The sequence below is a fragment of the Orbicella franksi genome, chromosome 2 (assembly GCF_964199315.1).
Source record: "Orbicella franksi chromosome 2, jaOrbFran1.1, whole genome shotgun sequence".
In the NCBI taxonomy this organism is placed as follows: domain Eukaryota; kingdom Metazoa; phylum Cnidaria; class Anthozoa; order Scleractinia; family Merulinidae; genus Orbicella; species Orbicella franksi.
Window position 1 is genome coordinate 23,176,171 of NC_138146.1, and position 27,825 is coordinate 23,203,995.

General features: G+C 39.1%; 1 protein-coding gene across 2 annotated transcripts; it reads left to right on the forward strand.

Moving 5' to 3' along the window:
* The first annotated feature begins 1,043 nt into the window (after positions 1 to 1,043).
* Positions 1,044 to 27,644, forward strand: LOC145478757 (two pore channel protein 2-like). Of its 2 annotated transcripts, XM_081456879.1 has the most exons (29): positions 1,046 to 1,449; positions 2,392 to 2,447; positions 2,947 to 3,023; positions 4,683 to 4,748; positions 5,425 to 5,536; positions 6,159 to 6,275; positions 6,634 to 6,702; positions 6,828 to 6,865; positions 7,808 to 7,874; positions 8,558 to 8,584; positions 10,583 to 10,715; positions 11,504 to 11,569; positions 12,510 to 12,574; positions 12,811 to 12,908; positions 13,252 to 13,333; positions 13,513 to 13,725; positions 14,242 to 14,298; positions 15,270 to 15,311; positions 15,781 to 15,828; positions 16,545 to 16,583; positions 17,590 to 17,636; positions 18,284 to 18,401; positions 19,284 to 19,355; positions 19,875 to 19,960; positions 21,494 to 21,563; positions 22,255 to 22,337; positions 22,751 to 22,832; positions 23,993 to 24,058; positions 25,811 to 27,644. In XM_081456879.1, the coding sequence occupies exons 1-29, from the start codon at positions 1,398 to 1,400 to the stop codon at positions 25,970 to 25,972; spliced, it is 2,310 nt and encodes a 769-aa protein (XP_081313005.1). In that variant the 5' UTR covers positions 1,046 to 1,397; the 3' UTR covers positions 25,973 to 27,644. The 2 variants fall into 2 exon arrangements, with proteins under 2 accessions (XP_081313004.1, XP_081313005.1); XM_081456878.1 differs by lacking the exon at positions 25,811 to 27,644 and having other exon boundaries at positions 1,044 to 1,449; positions 22,751 to 24,074.
* Positions 27,645 to 27,825: the final 181 nt, after the last annotated feature.

A 27,825-nucleotide genomic window follows, 5' to 3' on the forward strand; every position in this document is an offset into this window, starting at 1 on the left:
TTGAAAGGCTTTTTAAAGTAAAGAAGAATGGCGTTTTCCTTTTTGGAATATCTTTTTTCATTTTAGAGATATTCACGTTTTTGTATTATGCAAATGAGGAAAGTGATGACGTCATAGGTGGTTCCTCTAAAACAGCACAACACTCAATCGAGAATAACTCTAGAAATATTAAAGCAGTGTTCTTCAAACTTGGCACCAGAAATTTACATCACAAAAGAAACAGAATGACACCTACTATGTTGTTGCCATGGCAACACTCTTGGCTCCAGTCTCTTTCTGTGAAAAGCCAAATATCCCCATTGGAAACCTTTTAAAGTGGGACAGAGGGTCTTGCTCGGAACACACATGGTTCCCATATTGTCTTAACTCTCCCCATTAGATTGGTGGGAGTGGATGATCCTTGTTTAAGATAAAATCTGGGAATTTTAGTCATAATGAAAACAGAACCAGCGGCATAACTGTTGTCATGGCAATGGTATGACAGGTGTCATTATGTTTCTTTTGTGATGTACATCTCTGGTGCCAAGTTTAAAGAACAGTGCTTTAATATTTCTGGAGTTATTCTCGATTGAGTGTTGTGCTGTTTTAGAGGAACCACCTATGACGTCATCACTTTCCTTACAAAAACGTAAATATCTCTAAAACGAAAAAACATATTCCAAAAAGGAGAACGCCATCATTCTTTACTTTGAAAAGCCTTTCAAATAAGCAGCAATTATTTTTTACTTCATAGGCACTTTAAGTCCCCTTTCCTGGGTTTCTGAGTCATTCTGAAAAATCTGACCGATTTCCTTAAAACTGTGGAAACTGGTATCAATCCGCGCGTGGTTCAGTTAGCAAAAACTCGAAACTGAGACGAGTCATCCTACGCGAACGCTTAAGCTTGGAAATGTTCCAGCGTGATCTATTACAAAACGAAAAACCATGTAGAGATGTACCTTTGTAAAAACATCAAGTTGTGAGACACTGAAGATACTTATTTAAATATACTTAAGGATGAAAATTCTTAAATTATGTTCATCACTTCTTGATACTAGATTATTTAAAAGTTGGCGTCAGTCATGGGGTCTGCTTGACATAGATGATATATAAGTAATGTAACGTCACATGAAAGCCAGCAGATAAGGAAATGAATGACCCAGCTTTTCCTCGCACAAGAACAAAGTGGTCGTAACAGCAAGGTGAACGTATCAACGGGGTTCTAGGACCGAGTTCTTGGAAAACTCGAAATCAGACTGCACGCCCGCCCACGGACTCGCGGGCCATCCCGTCCGAATCGGAGCCCAGTCTACTTCCCACGAACCGCGAATGGACAGCAGCATTACCCATGAATTCCCATTTGTTTTGCTTTCTCCCTCAATGTTAGTGAACTGTATTCGATTGTGTGATGACCTGTAATGGAACAAATGGAGGTACACGCAGTTGAAAACCTCGCGAATGATAACGAAGGTAAGATATCTGGCTTGTTTTCGTGAGTTTGAATCCAGCAATGTGACGAAATTATATTGAGAAGCAATTTAATAGATCTAAGACAGCTATTTAGAAAGCGTAAGTCTCGGAAGATCTGGAAGGGCAAGATACTCAGCCGAGTTTTGATAAAACTGCTCGCTTGTAAGTAATGGATTCAAGAAACCCGTGCTTAAGATTACCTTCTTTATTGCAAGAACCTTTCAAACAAGAACGTTGAGGTTGAGATTAACCCAATTTTTAAGAACGTTCTTAGAACACCCCCAGAACGAGAGTACTGTCACTCGCGTGTTGCTCGAGCAGTTTTATATTTGACAACTCAGAAAAAAAAACCCTCAGTTTTCTCGAAATCTAGAACAGTATGAACTCTGGTTAAATCTACAGCTTGAATCTACACAGTTCAGTAACCAAATGCCATAAGGAACATATTTGGATGTGGCAAGTGACCGGGAGATGGGCCTATACCCGGGTGGTGGGGGACTTCTAAGCGGTGGGGCTTATAAGGAACAGTTTACAGTGCCTCAAAAAGTTCCAATAATTTTCAGATTGGAAATATTCCAGTCAATGAAGCTGGGATAACATTACTATTTATGTTCTAGATGACTAAAATTTTGGGTAAATGGAGCTAAATGATAAAAACCCTTGATTGTTCTTACCATAACTACCTTCTTCAAAAAGTAAGGGGGAAGTGGTAATGTTTGTTGGCCAGCACTTCATACCTCATGGATAATAACCTCTTACTAACTGAGCATCAGGGCTGTACTGGGGAATATTAACCTGACCAAGGGCTAACATATTAGTAGCGATTGTGGAGCGTTGCAAGTCTGGTCAGTAAAAAAGGAATCGAGACGTTGTAGGCCAAAGATTTAGTACAGTTAGTCTTAAGTGACACTTGAGTGACACTTCATTCTCTATCCTTGACAGATACATCGGAACATGCAATCATTCAGGCAGCTGTCTTTATAGAAGATGCAGCACAGGTAATCTGTTTGAAACAGTTCTTTTATGTATAATTGTGTGACCATGTGACCACCATCTGCATCATTTCCAAGAAAATAGTTCTGTAAGATGGCATTTATGTAACACCAGCTGCTGTGGATTTGAAAAGCAATTTAGCCCTACGTAATGTTATTTGTGTGCACAAAATTTGGTATTCACCAATAACATATTTACAGCTTGTTGACAACAAACTCAAGCTATAATATAATTTATGATAATAAAAATATTTTTTTGCCTGTTTTATGTGGCTTTGTAGAATGGGCTAGATGTTATTATGCTCTTGTTCTTAGTTTACCGACTCCTGAAATGCTTGATCCAGGATCCAATGCAGTGAACCATTAGGTGGCCTTGCCCAACCCATATGACTTTACTCTGAGTGAAATACATGTATTTTCCAGTGTAGGTCTCCATTACCAAGTGCTGATGTTCTCATTTGTAAGATTCAATTTGTATGACCCTGTTTTCCTCTTCACCTTATAGTACAGGTCAATCCATCATAAAGTAGACAGTAAGTCACTATGGATGTACAGATGGTACTACAGCAAGCCCGTCAGATGGTAAGCTCAGCATATTTAGATTACACCTACATGAATGTGTAGTTTGCATGTACTCTGGACACTTAAAAGCATTCCATCTGCATCACAGTCTGCAGTGAGAGCGTGAGACCTCAATTTTTAAAAGCCTTCAATTTTGTAATGGTTTAAATAATATTGATTCTGTGTGTATCAAAATTTAGAAATGTCACTGAGTGTGACAATGTGCAGATCTAGAAAATATCCATACTCCCCCCACAGAAGGGATTGGAATTTCCTGGGGGGTGGGAGGTTCTGTAAGACCAAAAACTTTAAAGAAATGTGTAAAGCTTTATTGGAATTTCTAGAGGGGTGGGAGGAGGGATTCTTAGAAAAAATCCCTTCTGTGGGGGAGGTATGGTTATTTTCTGGAACTACACAAATCATGAAAAGTGGCTTTTATTGTAAGCTATACATGTATGACAATGTTAATGACAGCTATTGATCTGATCTGATTAGTCTTTTTACTCCATTTTGAAGCATATTAGGCCACTGACAATCCAATTTCATCTGTCCCTGGCCAGGTATTCCATCTGCATTCAGGAGTGGCCATAGTCAACTGGATATACGATTTTCTTTATCCCTTCTCTAGCTGTTACATGGTCTCCCCATAGGTATACGGGCCAGGTGGTGCACCCCCCGTAGTTAAAGAAATTTTTGAAATTTTTTGGGCAAAACGCTGATGATTGGGCAAAGTAACCTGGAGAAAACCCTCTAAAAGGTTGTCTTGGCCAGGCTTTTAGGCTACTTCTCTGACATTTGCCTCGTCAAAACGGAGTTAAGGTCAAATGACATAAGGATCCAGGTGTTCTGTTTTGTGTATTGTGTATGTGTATTTTGGAAATCCACGAGATGGGTATTATTTACATCAACAAAACAATGACAAAAGAATCAAAGCAAACAAAGACCAAGACTTTTTGTAGTGGCTCTGAAAGGAGCCGTTTTCAATGGCTCTTTTCGAATGAGGAAAAATTAACTGTTTTTTTTATATGTCTGTGATTTTACTAGGCTGTCGATCAAGGTAAATAGAGTATGCAAGGTTTCAAAACAACTATTTTTGGAATGATAACAGTTTCATTACATGTGAGAATTGTGAACGTTTTTGTTTTTACTGCGATTTGAGTGTGTTTGAACAACACTCATGCTTTCGGGCATTGTTTGATTTTTTTTTTCGGGCAATAAGGTCACTGCACTCCTCAAGTCTGAAGGTGCCTGTAGGCCTATGGGTCTCCCTCTCTTTCTTTAACTTGTGGGTTCCAGTACCAGAGCGCTTGGCAGTCAGTGCAGTCAGTTGGCCTATGAATGAAATGAAAGATACAACATGTACTTTTAGCTTAATATGTGCCTCCGAAGTTGTTTTTTGGAATGGTACTAAAATAATTCAGTTTTCAGGTTTGAATAGACAGGCACATAACCAGGAGGGCAGTTAAGTTATTTTCCACTTCAAGACTAGGAACCTTGAGAAACTTTTGGTTCACAAGATAACTCTTGAAATTTCACCCTTATCCATCTATACCTTGTGTGTCACATGTTTGGTAGTTAAAAAAAATATTTTTGGTACTGATGGTGCTAATGTTTGATTATCGCCATATCCATGCTACATGTAATTTGTAATTGATTATAAATTTAATATGTAATTTTTAGGGGATACACCTTCGTCATCTTTCTCTATCTGATGTTGGCATTTGTTGAAAAGCCTTCATCTTTAACGTAAGTATCTTCCTAGAGCTATATTATGGTAGGAAATGATCACATTGGAGGCTAAGAAGTTAACTGAACTGTAGATTAGTAGGATAATTTATCTAGATTCAGAACAACAGGCTCTCTGAAATAATTTAATAATTTATGGCTTACTTATCTTGTAAAAACTTCCGTGTGTCTTTTTCATGTGTCTGAGTGTATTTTGCTCATCACTTCATGATTGTGTCAAGTAAGAGTTCTCTTTGCTTAGTATTCAGGCAAACATAGTTCTCCCTGCTAAGTTTGGTTGCCATTTCTCAATTAATTTAAATCCTGCAGTTAATATCTAATGCAGAAATAATTAAATTTGCTTACCTACAATGAGCATTTCAATTGTGGAATCAAAAACAGTAAGGTACATTTTTACATACTTTGTCTGAAACTCAGTCAAGTGAGCCAGACTAACAACACTCCATTATATGTTCACTATAATTATTATTCATTATTTTTATAACTTGCACATGGCTTATGATCTTGTTACAGACACTTCTGAGTACCTTGCCACCACATTAAACCATTTGTCAAGTGCATTCTAGCTAGTTTTTACAAGGAAAATTTACATAAATACATATCATTTTAAATAACTTCAATCTACATTGTACAATGTACTCTACTAGCTCTTATACCTGTCTTATCCCTTTTTAAGGCTCTCTTCTGATCCACGGTTTCGTGGCCCAAGACCTGATCCTCCATGTGGAGTCACAGAAAGCTTAGAGGTCATCTTCCTTATTTGCTTTGTTTGTGACTTGGTTGTCAAGGTACATGTAACTTTAGACCTCAATGTACATGTAATTAACATACAAATTTTCCTAATTAAAGTAATAAAATGTATCATTTGATACATTGTTAAATGATCAGGTGATGGAATTAATTACATTTGATGCAGTCATTCAGTTCAATCTTTTTAAAGTCTGGCATCTACACACATTTAAGAACATCTATTCATATACAGATAACATGTGTACGTATCAAGTTATTGGACATAAGCCACAATATCTGTTGGCATCTCTCAGTATTTGAGGTGCTACATGTTCATTTTGGTGTGCATGTAGCAGGGTGCAAAAAAGACCTATTTTCAAGTTTGCCCTTTAAACAAGCTGTAACTAGCAGCCTAAAAATCATTGTCATTAGTCCCCAAAATTTCATCTCTTATGTTCAGTACTTCTGAAATATAAATTTTATCTGTGATGGAAATTTTCCTAAGCATCTTCACCTGCCCACCAGCAGGCAAATGAAAGAAGGAAGCCACTAGTCTGACTACAAATTACACTATCCTCAGGCCATTGGACTAAAAACTTCTTTGCAGGCTGGTGTAGGCAGTTTCCTTCTATTGAGACTGTAGTACTTAACAATTTATTTTGATTCATTTCTGTTTATCAGAGTCATGTGCTAGGAAGACAGCAGGTTATCAAGAACAGATGGCTCTTGTCATATTGTGTGGTTCTTATAATTTCTTTTATAGATGTGTTTGTCACTCTCAGTTCAGGATGTAACCAGGTATTAAATATCACTTTTAATAAACCGTTGACTTATGTACTGCATGTTTCAGAAGAATTAACTGCAAAGTTTTGACTGGGCTGTGCTACTTAAATTGTACCTTCCATATTTAATAATATTTTTGTGGTGGAGACATGCTGGTCTAATAGTTAGTGTTAAACAATCTGGACATACAGTATAACCAATAAAGAAGCAGAAAGATGCAAATATGTTCAGTCCTGAGTACAAGTACATGTAGTCAATTTTTCTTAATAAAATTTTGACAAAAACTATTCTAGTGGTACACAGAAAAGGGGCATTTTCTCAGGACTTGTTACAGGGACTTTGTTTCACATTTTTCTTGTGTTTCATTCTACAGCATGTTAGAATTCATCGACTTCTTAGACCATTCTTCTTGTTACAAAACTCCTCTTTAATGAAAAAGTTGGTGAGTGCAACTTTTCAATTTTAACAATTTAGTAATTTGAATTCCTCACTTTTTTGTATAATTTTTTTACTTTTTTAACAGCATATTTTGTTATTTTAATGCCCTAAATGTAAATTCTCTTGCAGCTGCGTGCAATCAAGAGAACTGTCCCAGAAATCCTCAGGTACTGTAACTTAAGCACATACAATGTACTTCACATGTTTTATTATGCAATCTATGCTCCCCAAGTTGCTTTTCATTATTTCAATTATTGTTAGCAATGTTAATTTAAAATTAAAACACATTTCAAATGCCCTACTTAAATGCTACTACAGTATGTATATAAACAGTTGGAAGCTGGCATAAATTAAACATTTTAAAATTTTAAAACTACAAGCCTCAAAAACACCAATTTTTTATATTAGTGTACGGTGATGAAGCAGGTGTAACAAGTGTCTCAAAACAAATTAATTTTGACATCTTTTAACTTCAAAATTCACTTTGAACGTAATGATCATTGATTTGTTCACTCCAGTGATACATGTATTATAGGTCTATCTCAATGTATTAAAATGCTAAATCACGTTGAGATTCAGGGTTTAATGATATTTAATAGTTTTTCTACTATTTTTCCCCCAAACTGTGAAGCCAAGTTAGAATTTTAATATTAATATCAACTGGTATAATTATTATTATCTGGTATTACATGTATATGGATGTCGTGCGTGCCATTCACCTGGCCAGACATGGAGCATTTTCACTGGCATGGCCAGCAGCCATGCAAATTTATTGAAACCAGAGAAAGTGCTTACATAAGAAAAGAGTTCAGCTCCTATAGTATTGGGTTTGGGACAACAACATGGCTATTGTTTCATTGTTTTGGGACATGAATATGGCTGTTGCAACACCATGTGAAAACACTCTGGAGAAAGCAATGTGACGCTTTCACTTTGCACTCATAGGCAGACCTAGGAACTTTTTATACGCCTGCGCAAAATCATGTGCAGCTGTAGCCCCCTGCTTACTGTGCATATCTGTTGACTACTAGCATGGTATGCATGTCTGTGATATGTTGTGACTGATTGGTCAGTAGCTACATGCAACTGTATAATTCATCCCTTTCCAGTGTGCTGTTTCTTCTTCTGCTTCACTTGTGGTTCTTTACAATGTGTGGCATGCTGTTTTTCCCACAGGTGAGCCTAACAAGTGTAATTGTTGCAGCTTACATTGAATGTTAGGCCCAAATGATTTCAGACTAGACATGTGATTCATATGGTTGTTTTCTTTGTTCAAGGAATTATTGCTATAAATCAGGAACAAAGGAAGAAAATTCTCCTTTTGTTGACATTATTTTTACATTAGGACTGCAAACTTAGCTACTCTTCATTGTTCCTGGCCTTTGAATGCCTCAGTGAGAGGCAGCTGTAGTGGCATGCTATAATTGAATAATTCTGGAACTGCTGTTCTTTTCAAGTTTTACTTGCACCTCTCATGACATTTATCCTTTAGTTACCAACAGTATCACAACTGGAGCTCAAATACAAATATGTTGCAGACTCGACACTTGTGCAGTTTTACAATATTCTGAAGTTTTGACTGAAAACATTAAATGTTTACGCTCTCCCACCCCCCTTTGATTTCTCGTGGTCTAACATGTACCTTGATTTCTTTTATGAAACAACGTCAAACAATGGAGATAACATAGTGCTCATCTATTGCTCTGTTTGTATAAAACGCATTTCAACAGCCAATTGACTCAAAAATTTTGCAAGTGGTTGTAGTCAAGCATCCTGGATCAAAGCAACAGCTTTCGTTGCATTTCTAATTGTATTTATGTCCTGCTTTTCTCTTTCATGAATTATTTTTACATTTGAAGGCATCAAGACATAACAGCACCCTTGCGGTAAGGTACTTTACATGTACATTATTAAAAATCATTAATAAAATCAAGTGGTAAATAGTTACATTACTAGGAGATTTTGTACAGTACGTTTCTGATATATATCTTTGATCAAAGTTCTTTCCCAAAAAATGAAGAGGCAAATATTTCAAGACTTAAATTTTTAGATTTCGGAGAAAAATCCATTTTAAAGAAACTAAATTGTGTGAAAATTTCCATTTATTGGCCTCTGTTAACAAACATGTGATCCTATTGGGCAACCTTTTCATTAAAGAGGCATTGGGAAAGGTAAAGTCTGCATACAAATCAAGTGGCCTGGCAAGAAGGCATGTATCACCGGTTTCTGCAACTTGAAGTGACTAGGAGTATTTCTACCACCCGCCTCAGGGCTCGAAATTGCGCTTTCCTGATCGCCAATGCGACTTAAACTTTTGCACTGGCGACCAGAATTTTACAACTTTGATTTTCAACCAAATTGATTAAAATAAAATTCAAAGCCACCCGCCAATTGGTCACTTCCTTTTTACTTGTTACCTTTCCGCTGCTTTTGAAGTATAAAACCGATTTTCCTGTTATTATAGCGGAGCTCTGCGGCCCAAAGAGCCGCCAAGTGGAGCCCCATACTCATATAGGAAAGAAAAGGAAACCCATTTTCTCATGGTTATCATGGCTAGCGGTATTGCTCGTGGGCGCATGCACACGATGATGACGGTGGCGGAGTTGCCCAACATGGTGGCCATACTCCAAATAATAGGTTGTCAGAGACATGCAGCCTTGGTTTACCGTGTACTTCCTTGATATTGGATATCCATGTTATGATCAATTGGCATCATTCTGTCAAAACAAGGTATCCGCTGACCAGTATCATGTGACCATATCACAGGCTCAAGTTTACAGTTCCTCAAGGTCACATGTTTTTTGAAGTTGACCGCTGACCAAGTGCTGGTTATCGATTGGATCGCGGGCTCATATTAGGTTAACTTGTTGGAAACAGGGCAGGATTGTTCAGAAGCCAGTTAACGCAAATCCAGGATTAAAATTTAACCGAATTATAACTTTTTCTTCTATACAAACGATTTTTGCTGTTCTTTTTAGTGTATATGGTGATATTTAAAACTCAAAACAGAAGGCCAAACAATATACAGAAAGCCTCACCGCAAAGTTTCAAAACTCAAATCAAAATTCTACCTTTTTCTGGGTTAGCTTAATCAGGCTTTGAACAACCTGGCCCAGGAGCTACGCTTTTAGGCTGGCCTAAATCTATATATTAAATCTACCACAACGTTTTACAGCTATGATCAGTGCGAAGCTTCACCGCTGTGTTTTTTCAGCAGTTTCCCATAACATATGTATTGCAGGTGCAAGAGGCCCCATGCATTCTTTTGCCATGAATATTTATCCAGGCGATGTGGTGTCCAAAGATGTTCTGAAATTTTTCCGTAATTTATTACAAAGTGGAGACGGAACATCTGCGAAGAAATTAGATGAAGATTTAGATACTCTCTGGGCATCAAAAGGTGGAAATGTAGATCTGTCAAAGTGGTCAAAAGATGATTTCAGCACTGGTTTGATTCCTGATTACATTGATTGCAAATATTTTGCCGGCAAGCCCGTGGCGACCAAAAATTTTGGTTTGTGTTTCGCTGTGAAGGAAAAATTTCATTGACACTTTTTGGCGACCACACGTTTCCATATGGCGACTGAAAAAAAAATTTCAGCCGCCAGTTGGCACCTGCCGAAAAAGGTTAATTTTGGACACTGCCCCTGGATGGGTTGCTTGTCCATCGCAGCATTGGATTTTGGCAGTACCCATTTATACACCTGGGTGGAGAGAGTCACTGTGAGAGTAAAGTGTCTTTACCCAGGAACATAAATCAATGACCCCAACCAGGGCTTGACCCCGGACTTCTTGATTTCGAGTCAAACACACTAACCATGAGGCCACTACGCCAAGCAACCAGGAATTGTTTGCTAACATGTAATTTTTGTGTTAATTTTCAGAGCCACCAGTGTAACTCGAACAATAACGACTCAGCAAGTGGTGCCGCATGTGAGGGGTACAAATATTTTTCAAGGCTGGAAGATTCTCTGAGAAGTCTTCTTGTACTGCTGACTACAGCTAACAATCCAGATGGTAAGAAGTTTTGTTGACTTCCTTTGGTAACCAGTTAAATTCCTTGTGTCTGCAAGAGCAAGGAACAGTCAAGAAGACATTAAAAGAACATTCAGACCACTTGATGATTTAAGACTAGACTAGACTAGACTAGAGTGCCTTTATTTTAACACGACAAGTTTTAAAGCTAAAAGCTTGTGGGGTTGTGTATAATATAAAAAAAGACCTAATAACAATGTAATTAGTAAAAATTAAAAACTAGTGACCTTATAAGAACCTGATCTATATTTACAATATTTACACGTCATAAAACAATCAAATATGAATAAAATTGTCATCAGATGCCGCACAGTTGAGGCGGACACAATATGATTCAACAATCATATTGTTCTTCAAGACTGTAATCAGCTTTAAAGTCAATGTTCTAGTTGTAAAACTCAGAAATGAGGGACAAAGGGTCTTGAGTTATTTTGGGTGTGGTCAAATCTCTTGCAATGTGCCTGTCAGTCAGCAAATTGAATCTTTCCTTTCTCCAGCCAATCAGCCCTTAAGCTAAAGTCACGTGTGATTTGTGGCACGCTTTCTTCCCCCGTTTTTCGTCATTCATTGCACGTTTCCCGCGCTCTTCACCGGCTACATTTGACTGGTGTTTGCCACAAGAGGCGTGGTTACGGACCCTGTAATATCATTCTATTTTGACTAAAGGAAGGATTAGAATAATGAACTTGCACCAGAGTAATATTGTTAGCTGTCATTTTGACACAATCAGTTGTTTTCCATCATTTGTCTATTTTATTGTTTCTAATCAGTGATGATGCCCGCGTACATGAAAAACAGATATTACGCGATTTTCTTCATTACATTTACTGTGATTGGTAAGTACTTTTATGAAAAAGCTGCTTTCAATTTGTTTCGATACAGTTATTGTCTTTAAAACAAGCACATATGGTCTGGATGGGGGAATTGGAATTTCAGTTATCAGTCATATTTTCTGCGATTTCTCAGCTATCAATAAATTTTGCAGATCTGAGCTACGTCACGATTTTCGCATCTTGAAAAGTTTAGCCAAAATTTTTCAAGCTCGTCGTTTGCAATCCGTGTCAATCCTCTCCATCCTAAACCATCCTTGTTCACTTATGGTTTATAATTACCTCTTTGGTGTTTTTCTATGTTAATAAACTATTATTTTCAGGTTTCCTCCACTGAAAAGGTACTCTTGTGCATGGCCAAAGTAACTTTAAAAAACCGCGACTGAGCTCTATTATAAAACAGCTGACAGATAATATTTTAATATTAAATAAATAGTAAATAATACTAATAAATAACGAAAAATTTGTAGTGGCACACAGCGAGGCTCTTTATCCACTGTTTCCAGAGCGAATAGACCTTTCCCGCATTCCACTTCAGTGCGTTCGAACAATAGCACCTGAGCGAGGTTGGGGTGCACATTTTCATACATTTGCTGTATTTTTGTCCACCCTGACCTCGACTCGGCACTATTGTTTGTTGGAATGCGGGAAAGGTCTATTGGAATTCAGAAGTGTTGATTTTTGAGGAGGGAGGAACACCCGAGAACCAGAAGAAAAACTCGGAGCAAGGCGTGAACCAACTACAAACTCAACCCACTTATGACGCCGGGTCCAGAATTCGATCCGGGGCCATACTGGTGGGAGGCGAGCACTCTAACCACTGCGCCATCCCTGCTCCCTGCCATCTCAGCCACCACATTCAGTCCCTCAGTACTACCCACCTACAGTATAATGTACAGCACCGTGAAGTTCGTGAACCTGTGACTCTCTGTTTGCTTTGATACAGGTCTTTACTTCTTCTTAAATATGTTGACGGCTGTTATCTACAACCAGTTCAGAGGATACCTGACTGTAAGTCTGCTCTGCTGTGAATGTTTTCCTGTGACTTTCCATTGTCTCCATTCTATTGCTTCGCACTAGGAAAGGGAAGTTATTAAGGATATGAGTTATTTCAACGTATTTACTTCACATACATTGCAGTCCAGCGGAGAGGTTCTGCTTAATGAACAGATCAGTTTTCTGGTAGCTGCCTGTTTGGCAGTTTCCTGGCAGAAATCTGAGGGTTTTTTTATTGAACGTTCCTCTAGAGTTCACTTCAAGCAAGTCTCTTCCGCAGAAGGGTTGGTATCAGAGCGGCGTTTGAAGTTTTACTTCAAATTCAGGATCCGGATAGCGACGTGCCTTTGTAAGTAAACAGATCCCCTTCTAGAGCTTGTTTGGATCTTTTTGTTTTGGCGAAATGGAATTTCTTTTATCACTCCAGTCGTGGACTGAAGCATAGAATATCGCGCGCTAGTTGAGCAATTTTGCAGATGTACCGTAATCTGCAGGTCACATGACATATGTATTTTATGTGATCGATGTATGAAACGCGGTTAAATCCTGACGTAGGCAAATTTGATGAATGGCGCATACACATTTTAACATTAACTTGAATTTTAATCGGATTCACCATCATTTTACTCATGTTTAAAGTAGTTGAACGTAATTCAGTGGGTTATTAAAATCGACAATTGTTTTCTTCACAGAGGAAATATCAGCAGCGCGGATGCTAAGAGAGCCATAGAAAATGCAAACATTGGCAAAAGATCTGGGCAAAACGTATTTGAGGTAAGCGACCTGTTTCTCTCGCTCGCTAAAAGAGTTAATACTCTCGGAGTAAGGAATTGAAAAAAAATTCTTTGTTACTCCTATCCTATCCTGTTTTGATGCTTGCTTTCCAGCCGTTACTGCTTGTTATCGATCCAAACGACTTGGTATCTAGCCAAATTGCTCTTCCTACCTTTCAGCGTTTAGCTCAGAATCCGTCGGACCACCTCACCGCCAAGCAGTTTCAAGACTTGTTTGAGGTACTTGATGGCAGAGGCACCAGGTCTCGGCACAGGCCGGCAATGAGCTATGTACAGCATCCATTGCTCAGAAAGATTCAAATCCTTGTTTCTAACAAGTGTTTCGACTACGCTGGTGATTTTGTTGCTGCGGTAAACGTCCTCCTTGTGTCTGTAAGTAGTTTGTTTCTTTGCAATATGTAGGCAAGGTAACTTCAAGGCGTTCAACTTCAATGGACTGAGTTAGAAGTCCCTAGTATTGTCAGAAGTGTTGTTATCCCCCTGCAGATGGTGGTAGAACGTCGTGGCTTCCCCCTTCCATCCAGTTAGGTTCTGCCACTCCCCATAGCCGGTATACTCCTGGATAGAGAGAGAGAGAGGCACTTAAATAGTAGAGCGCCTTGTCTAAAACGGAGCACAAGGACCCGGCGGTTAATTCACTGGAACTCAGTCCTCTTGATCCATAAATGATCGCAATAATCAAGGGGCCAGCACACCTTCCAGTATCAATGTTTGCAAAATCATTTTTTGGTTGAGTATTGCAAAGGGAAGTTGGAGTGTTTGAAAAACCTCAGATGTTTATTTTGCTTTCAGAAAGCAGCATTCGCCAGCATTGCTTGCTTACATATAGGTAGTAGCTACAAGCTACAGTTCCTATTCGAGTCCTAAGTTGTTTTATATGTTTTCCAGGTCCTACTAGACTACGAATACGACAAAATATTGAAGAAAAACAACTCTGATCTAGCGGTGAGTAACGTTTGTGTTATGATTCATTTCTTATCACACAGAGAAAACCTGAATTACCTGTTTTGTGTTTGAGTGTTTACTTACTGCGCCTTTCAATAGCATGCGGACTCTAAAATTCAAAGCTCAGCTGACAAATGCGTTTTTTCGCTACCGTCAATCAAATGCTCGGTGGCTCCTCCCAGCTTCCGACTACTGCCGATCGCGCGGTAATCTATTCGTTGAGCATAGTTCAGACAACGAAACAGTGCTCGGAAGCAGTCGGAAGCTGGGAGGAGACGCCAAACACTTGATTGACAGTAGCGAAAAACGCATTTGTCGGTTGAACTTTGAATTTTAGAGTCCGCATGTTATTGAAAGGCCCAGTAAAGGGAGTTTCCAAGAAACCCGAGCTAAAACATGAGTCACACGTTCTTCAAGTTTTCGAGATTCTGCGGGTACATGTCTGTCGTCGCTATCGTTCGACATCATCACGTCGTGTGGGTTGTGGCCGTTTCTCAAGTACTGTTCTACAACAGCGCACCATTGTTGTCAGCTTTCCCCTGAACTGTTATGTGTGGAGTTTGAGTGAAACAGAGAAGCGGGTGCTTTGTATTTGATGCAAGTGATACAGATATCGTTGTACTGTTGCTTTCTTTTCCTCTGAAAATACCAGAGGAAAGGGAAGTTTTGAAAAGTCATTTTATTTTTGCATACTAAATAGATACGCATAGCACTTGTATAGCCAAACCTCAAATGTGTTTAAAATAAACTTGCATATTTATAACCACATCACTAACATAAATGCCTCATCTACCACACATGCATTACTTACAAAAGATAGACTATTTACTCTCACGCTACGTTACGTTCTTGGCTACTTTTTTGCAACAGAAATATAGCCGGAGAATAGTTAATGGTCCAAGAGAAATGATTAATGATTCTCCGATGTGTTCACTTACAGTCTTTCCGTCCTTGTGTGTTTTTTATTGCAGGCTGCAAACTTCTTTTTCGTGTTATATTACCTTCTGGAACAGGTAAGAATATTGTACATAAAAAGACCAGCCTAACGATAAGCCAATGGTTGTTAAATTTCTAGCTGAAAGGTATGCATAAGACTTGCAAAATAAACTATTCATACCTCTTAAGCCATAGAGGAAACAGAAATATTGCTCTGCAGCAGTAAAGCACTCTGTTTTACTCTTACTTACGATTTGTTTCAAAGCTAGTTTTTCAGTTTTAGTACAATATTGCCGTCGTCGTGGTGTATCGCTGCGCTAAGATCTTTCATCGTTCAGGGTCTTATCTCAGAGGTTGCAATTGCTGATTAGGAAGTCAGAGCCCCTTTTTGAGTCTGTTCTGTTGCTGAAGCTCCATGACATTGTATATCAACCTGGCAACTCCTAATGCACGGCGCTAATTCAAAACTTCTTTTATTATTCTTGTACCACATTTTCATTAAAGTGTTATGTTAGTTATTTCATTTTGCATTTGATTTCTCGTCAGTTGATGAAACTATGGGCTCTTGGTTTGCAGAGATATCGCTCGTACATGGTAGGTAATTAGCCCATGTTAGAGCGGTTTTCAATAGAGTGTCCTAAAACCAAAACCAAAGAAATTGCTCTGGTCAGTAACAACTGACACAGACAATCCAGTGAACCAATAAAAACTCAATGAAGTGAAAACATGAAGCTGACGCGAAGCGCGGGAAAATGTGTGTGAGAGAGTCACGATTGGCTTTGGTTTACTTCTGATTGGATGAAAAATTGGCGCGAGTTTTTTAAGCCAATCGTGTAGCATACAGTAGTTATGCAAAACCATTGAAGCAAATGCGAATTACTTTCAACCCTAAAGTGAAAATCGGCGGATTGAGAGCGAAAAGTTAAACTGTTTTAGTATAAATCTATAATTTTGTCGTCTCTGGAATCGCCCCGACTGGTAAATTATCTAAATCCTCTTCACAGACACTACGAAACCGCAAAGAAGCGGCCGCCATTTTGTTAACAATCGCACACTGATACATATACAAAACATAAATATCTCTATTTAAACTCGGATTTTTGAATAGCATACAAAAGTGCTAGTATCTCCGACTCGTTATTAAAATTACACTACTTAATACAAATGATAGTACACATTATTAGGATAGGTCACTCACTGTCTACAACAGAATAGCTAGTGATGCGCGCAGCCAATAAGAGAACAGCATTCGTGCTACAACCCTAGTAGATTTTCAAATTAATAATAACTGAAAGTATTTTTCTCCACAGGGCAATATCTACTGTGGAATCATAACACTTTTACTAGTGGTGTGTATGTATAATTATATTATGTATTATAAGTTTTATTGCATCAAGCGCATGCTGGTTATGGTGCATATGTTTCTTTGAGTATATACTGCTGAAGAATTTTTGTCGTGGCCTTTTCGAGGCTGGTCCTTTTCGAGGCACGAGGGAAAGAAAATTTGAGCGCGCCAAAGATTTCTTCCTATCTTCGACGGCTCCGACCCAGAAGTAATTTTACATTTATTGACTTTTAAATAAACAAACGTGTAACTAGTTTTTAAACGTACACGTAACACGCTTGTTTTTTTTTTTAGCGTCTAGGTATCGAAGTGGGCAACCCGCGGTTTAGCGTCCTTCGGTTTTCTGCACTTCAGATAAATCTTCCATCGGAATCCGTCAGCTTTTTCAAGACCTACAACTTGAAATCTTTCGTTTATCAAACCTCTCTCTCGGTCGATAGGAGTTATTGCTTTTAATAGTAGCCGGAATATGAGCTAGTCCGATGGTCTCTTACAAACTTCTAACTTTAAGCCCTTATCAAGTTTAAGCAAAGGAAATCAAGACGAATATCTAATCTGAATAAATACAGATTTCTACGATTTTATTTCTCCGTTTTCTCCTTAGTTCAGTTTAGTTTCGGTAGAGAAGACATATCAAACACTCAAGACAGTGTTTGACCACATTTCCAAACACCTCGAAGTTCGTCAAAATACTCCGCGACGTGTAGTATTTTCAAATCTCCCCTCGGTGTATGGAAATGTAGTCAGACAGGTCTTTCGTGTTTGATATATTACGTCCAAGGTTCAAGTGAGCCCAAAAAAGTTGTGTATAACTTGTGAAAACATTCAAAATAGAACTCAACTCAACAACTGAGATTTGGGCACCTAGCGTATAAGAGGTAGCAATCGTGTAGGTTGGTCAACTCTCGTGACCAGATCTCTCTTCTTCGAGTGGAAGGGCAATGGTGTAGGAGGAGGGGAGAGATCACTTTCACTTCATGGTTATCTTGAGATATCTGTGTTTCTTGCAGCTTCTAGAGATTATCCATGTTGGCATGTATGGCCTTCCTTTTTCACAGTAAGTTAAACTTGTTTCATGCAGTCCGAGTGAGTTCGAAATGCTGAATACATAACGTAGGCTATGATTGGCCGCTGGGTTCTCTGATCGTTTGTATCACACTTAATAGAGGGCAATGGTTATGAAACCCGACAAAGTTCTTTGTTGTATGTTTTTGTTCGCTTTTTTGGCCTTGACCGTGCACAAAACACACTGACCGAGGAACTAACCAATGGAAACGTTTTGGTTACGTAATTCAAGCATGGTGTATGACCGCAAAACAAAAGATTGTGCATGGTCGGGGACCTTCCGACATAATTCTTGGCATCTTTGTTTGCTCCTTTGATGTTTGCTGGGCTTCATAACCATTCCCCTCTATTAAATATGTTTGTATGTAAAGTGCCCTTTAATTGGCTGCCAGTTTGCCATAAATAACAGTTTATTTCTCCTTATGCGTGATAACAATCTGGAGTTCATATCAAGCAGATACGAGAAGGGGATAGGGAATCATTATATAATTATAATGTACCATCAAATAATTTCTGCGAGGTTACCGTAAAAGAAATGTCAGCTCAACGAAAAGGAAAATTAATGTTGACTGATGAGAATTGATGGTTTGAAGTTTTAAAACTGTTGAGGTTATGTGTTTGTTGTTGTTTTCTTCACAGCTCAAGTAGTAACCCCCCTTTCAAGGATATGGACAGTTTTTTCTCTCTGCATAACATGATACGGATAATCAACATGCTCATTATCTTCAGGCTGTTGAGAATTGTCCCTAATTTCAAGGTAAGGGACGGACTGGGGTGAGGGTGTGGGTCGGGCATAGAGTTTTGTTCTCATCTTTCGGTTGTGCATGAATTATTTTGGTGGGTAATAGCTTGTGCAAGAACCTTTTATAGTCAAACACAGGACCTGAATAGTAGAAAGCACTTGCATGTTTTTTGCTGTTTTTTTAGTTGTTTTTGCTGTGCAGGATTTTTTTTTTTTTTGGAAATTTCCTAGCCCACTCCCTCTCAAAAAATTAATGGTCCGTCCCTAACGAGCAGTTACTTCACGACCTCACAACCTGTGTTTTCATTACTACTGTCAGTTTATAAATCACGTTTTGTGCAAAGGCGGTTACTTTTGTCGGTGAAAAGTGTGGTGGACTAGAAGTCAGTGGGCTGGGTTCCGGATAAAGAGACCAAGTCTGAGTTGGGGCCTAGACAGTACCCTTTGGGTTGTGTTCTAGGGAAAGCACACCTAACTCTCTCCGCCAAGTGTTTCAAGTAGCTCAGTCACGGTATTTTGGTCGCGTCCAAAATTACCTTTAAATTGAAGGAAACCTAAAAATAGTACTTTACTACAATAGGAAAACAGCAAAGAGATAATAATAAACCATAAAGGAACAAGGATGGTTAAGGATGGAGAAGATTAACACGGATTACAAACGACGAACTTGAAAAATTTAGGCTAAACTTTTCAAGATGTGAAATCTGTGACGCAGCTTCTTTAAGCAGCCATAGGTGGATTTGGTTGAGGCATTTTCACAAAAAACTGGGTGGGTAGTAGTAGAGGGAGCAGAAATACTCCGGGCCCCATCATGCTAGGGAAACTGAGATCAGTTCTGGTAGTGTGAACCACTGTATCGGATGCTTACGACTTTCTGGCTTTTGTTTGTTTTGCCAGTCTCTGTCCCTCATTGTTGAAACATTGATGAAGTTACTGAAGCACTTGCGGCCTTTTGGAGGCATTATTGTGGTAAGCTGGACTACTGTTTGTTTGATGTTTTCTAACGAATGAATGAAAGCATATTTCTCTCTGTTTATTACTACGGAGAAAAATTACCCAATCACCGCCCCAATTAGCCAATCAGAACATGAAAGAATGTCGTGTAATTGGTGGCAAAGGTGCGGGGCAAGCAAAGGAAAATAAGGCGAGTTAAATCGCGTGATTTTGATGTTTTTTTACCTGATTGGCGGTGAAGGCAAGGTCTGCGCTCTGATTGGTTAGCGTTCATTGTAATCGGTTCTTAGTGAGTGAGTGGAGCTACGATAGTCTGCGTAGCAGGCGTTCATTTTCAAAAGCACGCGTTCCCACCTCGCCCCCACGCCCTCCCCCTTCTTTTATTTTTTTTTTGGCGGGAAATGGAAAGCAAACGCAGGCTAATTTTACGAGTACATTGTGTGACCCAACGCCGTTAATAGTACACACATAGTAATTGCTGATACTTGTTACAAGGTATTTTAATACTGGCAAGGCATCCCCTTTTCCTTGCAGGCGGTGTATTACGTTTTCGCCGTCTTAGGAATGATGCTCTTTGACGGCGTAACGAATCCAGCAAATGTTGGGGCGAACAGAACAAGGTAACCAATAGTAAAACGTAACGTACTAATTGATATTCACTAAACCATTACAGTCCTTTGCTAACCCTAAAACAAGTCAAGTTTCAACAGACCTTTAGGCTTACAAGGTTAACATGAAATGAATCGCACATGTGAACTGCAGGCGAAGGAAATTTACAGAAAGAGATCTTTGTGGTTATGCTTGAACAGACTTACTGCTATTTATGGTAGCTTTGCAAACACTACCAGTGAGCTGTGAATTCACCGAGTGCAAGCAGTCCGTTATAAGGCCTACAAAGACAGTTTGTTTCCCTGAACATTCGAATAATAAAGGCAAAATAAAGTTACCAAAAAACCTCATAGCATGGTACGATTTTGAATACGGTTGAAAAGACGTCAATCCGAGAGAAAAATGAATTTGAAGTTATCCATATTTTAATGTAATTGCAACGGACATTTTACGCCGGTTGAAAACAAAATAACGCAGGCTTTAGGTATTTCACGACTTTTGACACGAACTTTCTCGAGAATGCTTGAGAGGTTAATCGCGGCGTCACTTGCAAAAATGAATTAAAGTGAAATGTTTCAAAATAATGTAATTCCATATGTTGCCGTGCTATGAGAACATTTTTAGCAAATAATTTTTGCACTTATTGCTTGAATTTTGAGCGGAATCTGTCTTAAGGACGTTCGCGCGGAAATTTTCCAGTCGATAGTTTTTTTTTTAAATTTTTACTGCAGTCAGATTATGAGTTACTTGTGTCAGAAATGCAAAAAAATTGGGGGTCACCAACTTCGTTTCAGAGATAAAGCGTGTTGAAAACTACCCTGATTGGCGCACGTAATTCAGCATGGTCTACAGGGGTTTATGGTTAAAATATCGAAGGTGAATCCGCGAAGGTAAACGATCTTAGTCATATTTTGTCAGAATTGGGCCTGTTGCGTAAATAATTCCAAATGTTGCTAAGGTTTTCACAAAAATTAACCCTTCAATAGGCATTTGAAACGGCTGCACAGATAAACGAAGAGCTAAAAGGAACAGAATTCGATGGTGCATTTTGCAAAAAATTCAAACTTCTAATCGATAGATTTTCTTCATATTTTCGCTAAACGTAGAAAATCGGTAGAGAAAACAATCCATCAAAAGAAAAATAAGGGTCACCGAACGGCCAAGATCGCTAAATCCAGGCAAAGCTAAAGCAATGGCCATCTGCCCTATCATTGTTCATTTTACTTCTTAGCGCGCGCGCGATGCATGACGTGGGGTAGCGAAGATTTTAATCTTTTAACCGTAAGGGATTTTCGGACGCTTTCATTGCACCGTGGAGTTGCTTCGAGATTCGAACATAACTGTGATGAGGCTTGTAATAAGTCTCATATGCAGTCAGGATCTTAGTCACTTGTCAAGTCGATAGCTCTCACTCATCTAACACGTCTGTTTTTGGTGCGTGAAGTCTGTCGTAAATTAGCCCAGCTATTTTTCAGTTGTATGCGCAAGTGCAGTCAGGTTCAGGTACATTAGTACTAAGGGTAAAATATTGATTTTGTCTACAGGCTGTATTCTCAAGAATGCGGTTCATTTGACCAGTTGGAGTATTATGCCAACAACTTCGACGATTTTGGGGTAAGCTGGAGTTGTTGTTGTCATCACTGATTTTATATAAATTTGGCTTTATTATCAACTGAACTAGTTCACTGTTAAGAGTGCTTACATTGAAATCGCACACCACACATCGGGCAGGAGTGAAAGTTCGTAACTACACTGAAATTTGAAAGTCGTACTTGTACTTGTACTTGTCTCGTATCGTGTTGCTGTCTATAGGCCCCAGTCGTTTTAATAGTCACAACCAAGGGCTTTGTCTAGAGACTTTATCCAGAAACAGAGATAGAAAAGGCGAAGACAGGTGGCAGGCCTATCAATCGTCATGTATATTTTCAAAAGTGTTGGTAAATACCATTTTTACTGCTGGCTAGTGTGGATCTGGCGTTTGACGTGTTGACCTTGGAATAAGCTTACAAAAATGCTGGGCGGGGGGAGGGGGGGTGTGTATAGGTACAGGAGAATTCCCGGAATAACGTTACAAAAATGCTGGCGGCGGGGAGGGGGTGGCGGCGGGATAGTGAAGGGTTTTTTTTTTGTGGGACTAGCATTCCAATTATTTCAGTATTTCTTAATTTTAATAAAAGTTACGGAAACTCATGTTTCGTGCAGACCCTAGTTCTGATCCCTCGGATTGATACTGACATAATTAAGGCTTAACTTCAAGTTGTTTGTGGCACAGTTTTATGATAACAATATTTCGTGTTATTTTCAGGCAGCATTGGTGGTCTTGTGGGACCTGATGGTAGTTAATAACTGGCATGTATTCTTGAAAGAATATGCGAAGGTCGTCAATGGGTGAGCGTATGACTTCTCTGTTGTTAAAATGTGTTAATCACAGATGAAACCAAATCAGTCATATTAGGGAGATAAAACAGTTCCCTTGCTGCTTCCTCGCTGCTTGTCTTAGAGTGCCGTACGTTTAAGAATATACTCCTACACATAACACTTACACTCGCGGGCTAAAAACTAACGTAAAAACAATTCTATTTCCCACACTGGATTCTAGTTTTATCCTTTTCCATCCATACACATTTTGTGGATTTCGAAGTCTGCCAAACTTTGGAGGGGCGGCCAGACGACCTCACTTCATTTGTACCCTTAGGCTAGTAGTTTTACTTTCGCCCCACATTTCATTTGCGAAGGAAAACATTTACGATGCTGTTAAGACCATACGTTATACTTTATTGTCTTGTTTCTCGTTGTTTCAGATGGGCACAGCTGTATTTTGTGGCGTGGTATTTGATCTCCGTCATTCTCATCATTAATCTGTTTGTTGCCTTAATTCTCGAGGTCAGTTCACTTCCTTTTTCAGTTATTACACACCCAAATTCGCAGTTAGCCAATCAGAAAACCGTGTCTCCTGTCCTGATATCCTGTGATATCAAAGGTGTTCTCCATTATGCCAAAGATTCCGCAAATTTCGGTCGGAAGTCAACTGGAAAGGTTCGTTTCGGTTCTTTCCGACCGGAATATTCCGACCGAAATTTGCCGTTCCATGTTGACAAACTGGCTCATTGCCGTACTTCTCTTCACTTATGCAGGGAATTCGGAAAAGGAACAAAAGAAAAAAAAAGTGGTAAGAGCCATTCCTCTTGGTTGGCCCGGTTTGATCGGGAAATGTCGTTCCATTTTCCTCGGGTATTCCCACTGGTCTCTGGCCGGTGGCTCTGGCATAATGGAAAGCATCCCAGGTCACTGACCTGATATTTGGGTACGGTAAATACCTAATTGCACCCTTTTTGGTTCGCTTCGGTGGCATGTCAGGCACGATTGGTCTTGCCATGGGTATTTTTGGCGAAAATTTCGCCAAAATTCGAACCATGGCGACACCAAACTCGCCTGATTTGTCGCCGAAGCGAACCAAAAAAGGTATGATTAGGTAAATCAATTGTGCCTTTTCAATACGGGCACCAAAGGGGTATAGCTGTGGCCATGTGAACGGTGTCCGTAAGGAGGGGTTCGCCCCCCCTCCCCCCCTGAGGGGGCTTCGACTATTCGCCATTTCCACATCCCCCTTAATACACCTTGTTGGCCCCCCATAATTTTGCATAAGCATTGTCTTCAGTTTCTCTTGGGACGACTGTAATACCCAGGAGGAATGGGAAGCAAAGGTTATGCAGAATTTTGGGGGTCGGGGGGCCAAACAAGGTGTATTATGAGGAATGTGGAAATGGCGAAAAGATCTGTCGGAACCAATTCATGTTGAATCTTCTACTTGGCTTTTGCAGGAAATTGTATTTGAATGACTAGATTTTTTAACGTAGAGATAAACATTGCTCGTCCTATTAAAGACTTCTGTTGTTTTCAAATTTGCAATGCTGTTAGTTTCTAAGAGACCTGTTGTTATGTATGGGCGGACTAATAGATCACATCGTGTATATCTAATTGGTAACTTCCTTTCCAGGAAGAAAAACGCCATTTAGATACAAGTTTGATTTTATTTTTTAAAGGCGTTTATTAGTCAGTGGGAGATAAAGCAACAAAGATCAAGACAAAACTCGTTATCTTCGCACGTGGTGAGTTTTGTATAATGGAGTCATAAATTATACCTGTGTTTGGAAATCAGTTAGTAATTTGATTTATCGGTGGGTTGTTAAGCCAGTAATTGGCATTCAGTTAGTTTGCCCGCCGATTTTTATGTTAGGTATAGCAATAATGTCACGTACACCGGATGAAAGGTGTACGTGAAAGACAAGTGGAAGACGGCCGTGTCTTGCGAGTTAGTCTTCCCTTCAAGGACCAAACATCAGCTACTGCGGTTAGAAGGCAAATGCGCGATCTCAACCACAAGATTGGCACTACCCTACAACCAGTATTTATTAGCAAGAAACTGGAACAAGATCTCAAGCCCAAAGAAATCAAGCCTCCGATCGTAAATCAACAATGCGTGGTTTATTTATTTTCATGTAATCTGTGCGATGCAGATTATGTCGGCTACACAGCCCGACACCTCCACCAACGCATTGCTGAACATAAAAACTCGGCGATTGGAAAACACCTTTTGGAAGCCCACGGGGACATAAGCCTCCTCAACGAAAGCCAGTTTCGAATTCTCCGAAAGTGCCAAGGGAAATTTGATTGCCTCGTCTATGAGATGCTTTGCATAAAGGAACGGACTCCAAGCTTGAACACGCAAACTGACTCCAGTGCGAAACTCTTTGTTTAACTTTAAACATTTTAACACATCAATTGAACTATTGTTTTACTCACTATTTATACATTTTTTATCAACTATCATTTTGACTTGATAATGACGTTAGCTCAACGTCGAAACGTCGTCGTTTTTTAACAAAATTTTTAACTTTCTCAATATGCTTAGAAATATTTTATCGCAATTTTTTATAGTTAAATGTTTAGAAAAATCGCTTCTTATTCGTATATAAAAAAAAACACTCCAAAAAAAAAATCTTTCCAAGGGTTGAAAAAAGAAAGAAATTGAGAAAAGAGCAACAAAAAGGAAGGTAAGAGAGTGGAGGAAAAAAATAGACTGACATATGGTCTACTTTGGAGAAAAAATGCTTGAGGAGGGCGCGATTTCTCTAACTCTGTATCATAAATCCAGACACATATATATCTCTGTATATCATAAGCCGTTTGCGAGGTCCATTTTATAGAATCCTAACAGAGGAGGAGATGGTGCAGAATGAGGTATGGCCATGAATGAGGTCAAGAATTTTCCATGCAGACAGACCGAGACCTGTTAACGAGATTTTCATTTTATGGCAAGAAAAGAACTGCGAAAGAAAATTGGGAAACGATTTTGTTTTTCAATAAAACCCTCTCAAGTTGTGCAATCAGCTGCGAACCTGTGAAAATTGTTCTGGATTGCGAGACAGATGGCGTAATTGGAGAATATCGACCCCTTCTCTCCCCCCTTTAAGTATTGCTTTTAAACAACTTAGTGGATGAATTGCTGCCGTCTAGTTGCCAGAGATTCACGGTCACATCAGGTGATACATCTGACTCACTGACAAAGCGTGAGGTCAATATGGCTGGATATTGGCCAAGTTCTTTTTTTGCGTGTTTATGGACCGAGACGAGGCCAATATCCAGCTATCTTGACCGAACCAGCTTGGTCAATAAAGGATTTATTATATGGAAAAAGAACACTGTTTTCTTGCGGGACACATCGGGTAATCCCGAGCGGTCAAGATAGCGCCATCTTGCCCACTCGGGTAGCTAATCACAACGCAGGATTCGGTTTATCTTGCCCGCTCACGTAGACCACGGAGCTAGCCTTATAATAAAAGCACTTACTTACCTTGCAGACTGAAGCAACCGCCCACGTCGGTGGCCGTTTTCATCAACTCTTTGGTTCTAATTTGGTTGAGCCTGCAGAGGAAGATCTGCTGAACGAAATCAGAGGACATACTCATTACGGATTCCAATCACAAACCACAAGTGAAAACAGATTTAACTATCGCTTGTAATCCAGTCTTTCCCTTTCTTCCCTACCCTCTCCTCCCTGCCGTACCTGATGGTAAGTGAATGAACTAACCAAAGAAGACAAGGACATGGACATTAAAATGGCTCTTGCCTTTCTCAATATTCAAGGGCTAGTTTTTCCGTCCTTCTTGGTGTTTTCAAACGTGTAATTTGTTATGGCGAAATTTGACATTCGGTCTAAGGTTATACGGTACAAACAGCAAACAATGAGTTCTTGTTAAAGCATTTGACAAGAAAGATTAAACGTAATGTCAGTAGTCTTGTAAAGGATAACTTTTCTCCTAAAGTGCTAAGAGCACCAAGAGAATAATCTGAACCATGAGCGAGGACCGGGATTTAGAGCATTTTATGAATGAAACTGTGGACGACTTAATGTTTTCATCCTCAAAACACTTTTTTTATTGAACGTTTTTTCTTCAAGGCGATTAATATCATTTTGATCGCATCGTCATCAGTGGGTCCTGTTCAAACTTTTTTCATATATATATATTTTTTCTATCAAACGGTCAGTGGATGACAAGCAAATGGAACCAAAAGATGAGAGAGTGCGTGATGAGCAATTGCAGTCGTCTTTAATTTATAGCAATGATGAAATTAGTGTGTCGTTAATCTATTTTGCTTAGCAAGTTGAAACTGTAGGAATGCTTTATCATCAGCCAAAAGTCTAGTTTTAGAGAAATTATTTTGTCCACAAGAAATTGTACAGCAATTTCTGATATCGTTTATATGACCTAATATGAAGCTGGGAAATTTAAGAAAAAGATAAAGCTGGAAATTTTATTGCTTGATGAAGGTTATGTAACAAAATGTCGTCAAATAAGGAGACATTTAATGTATATAATAAACATCGTATAGGCACATTAACTAGACTAACTAGTTAGGTAATTCAAGGACATGGTTTACGCGCAATCTTTATACACGAAGAAAAGTTTTGTTAAAGCACTGTTTATAAGAAGAATCTAAGCCAGCAAAAGCGGTATGAACTTGTAAAAGGTCAATCTTCAACGACTTAATAGAGACTTAAGGATAAAGTTGTGTGGTAGGTTTTCTTTCGCTAAATGTCATTTTCACTGAATCCTGAAATGTCAAGGTTCAACTCTCCCAGGATTCCTCTTAATTAATTAATTTACTGTGAAATTACTCCCATAGCTTGCGTTGAATACCTTTCAATTTATCGCATTTTTTAAGGCCCCGTCCACACGATGCGGGAGAAATTTGAAAACGCAGCTTTATTTCTACACTAATCCGTCTTTTAAATGGAGCTTTGCAAAAACGCTCTTCAAACGGAGGAATTTGAAAACGCCGGCTTTGCGTGTTAGTGTGGCCGGAACATATTTTGAAAACGGAACTTTTCAACGGTGACGTCACGATAAATTTGATTTACCTGCCCGAGTTTCCCTCAAAGACAAATCCAAAATGACCGGGGATCGTTGCGTTTTCAAATTCCTCCGGTGTAGTGTGGAAGGAAAACATTGGATGCGTTTTCAGAGTGAAAACGCCGTTTTCAAATTTCTTCGTCGAAGTGTAGACGGGGCCTTGTTATTCCGTTATATTTTTAGAACGTAATAAAACTGTTTACATGTGTGAGAAATGTGTGGTAAATTTACGTATTCCCTTGAAAAAACGGAAGAAATTAAAATGTTAATTTTAATTAAATGTTAAAACATCGACGTATCGCCAAGATCTATCTTCTACAGTTGCAATGTAACTAATTAAGGAAATAAACAATTCGACCAGAATGGAAAGCCATTTCAATGAACAGGTGATTGACTGGTATCATGTAGACTAAGTTGCCGTCTTGTTACCCGCCTCTTCTCTTTCCAACTCGGCGTGTAAA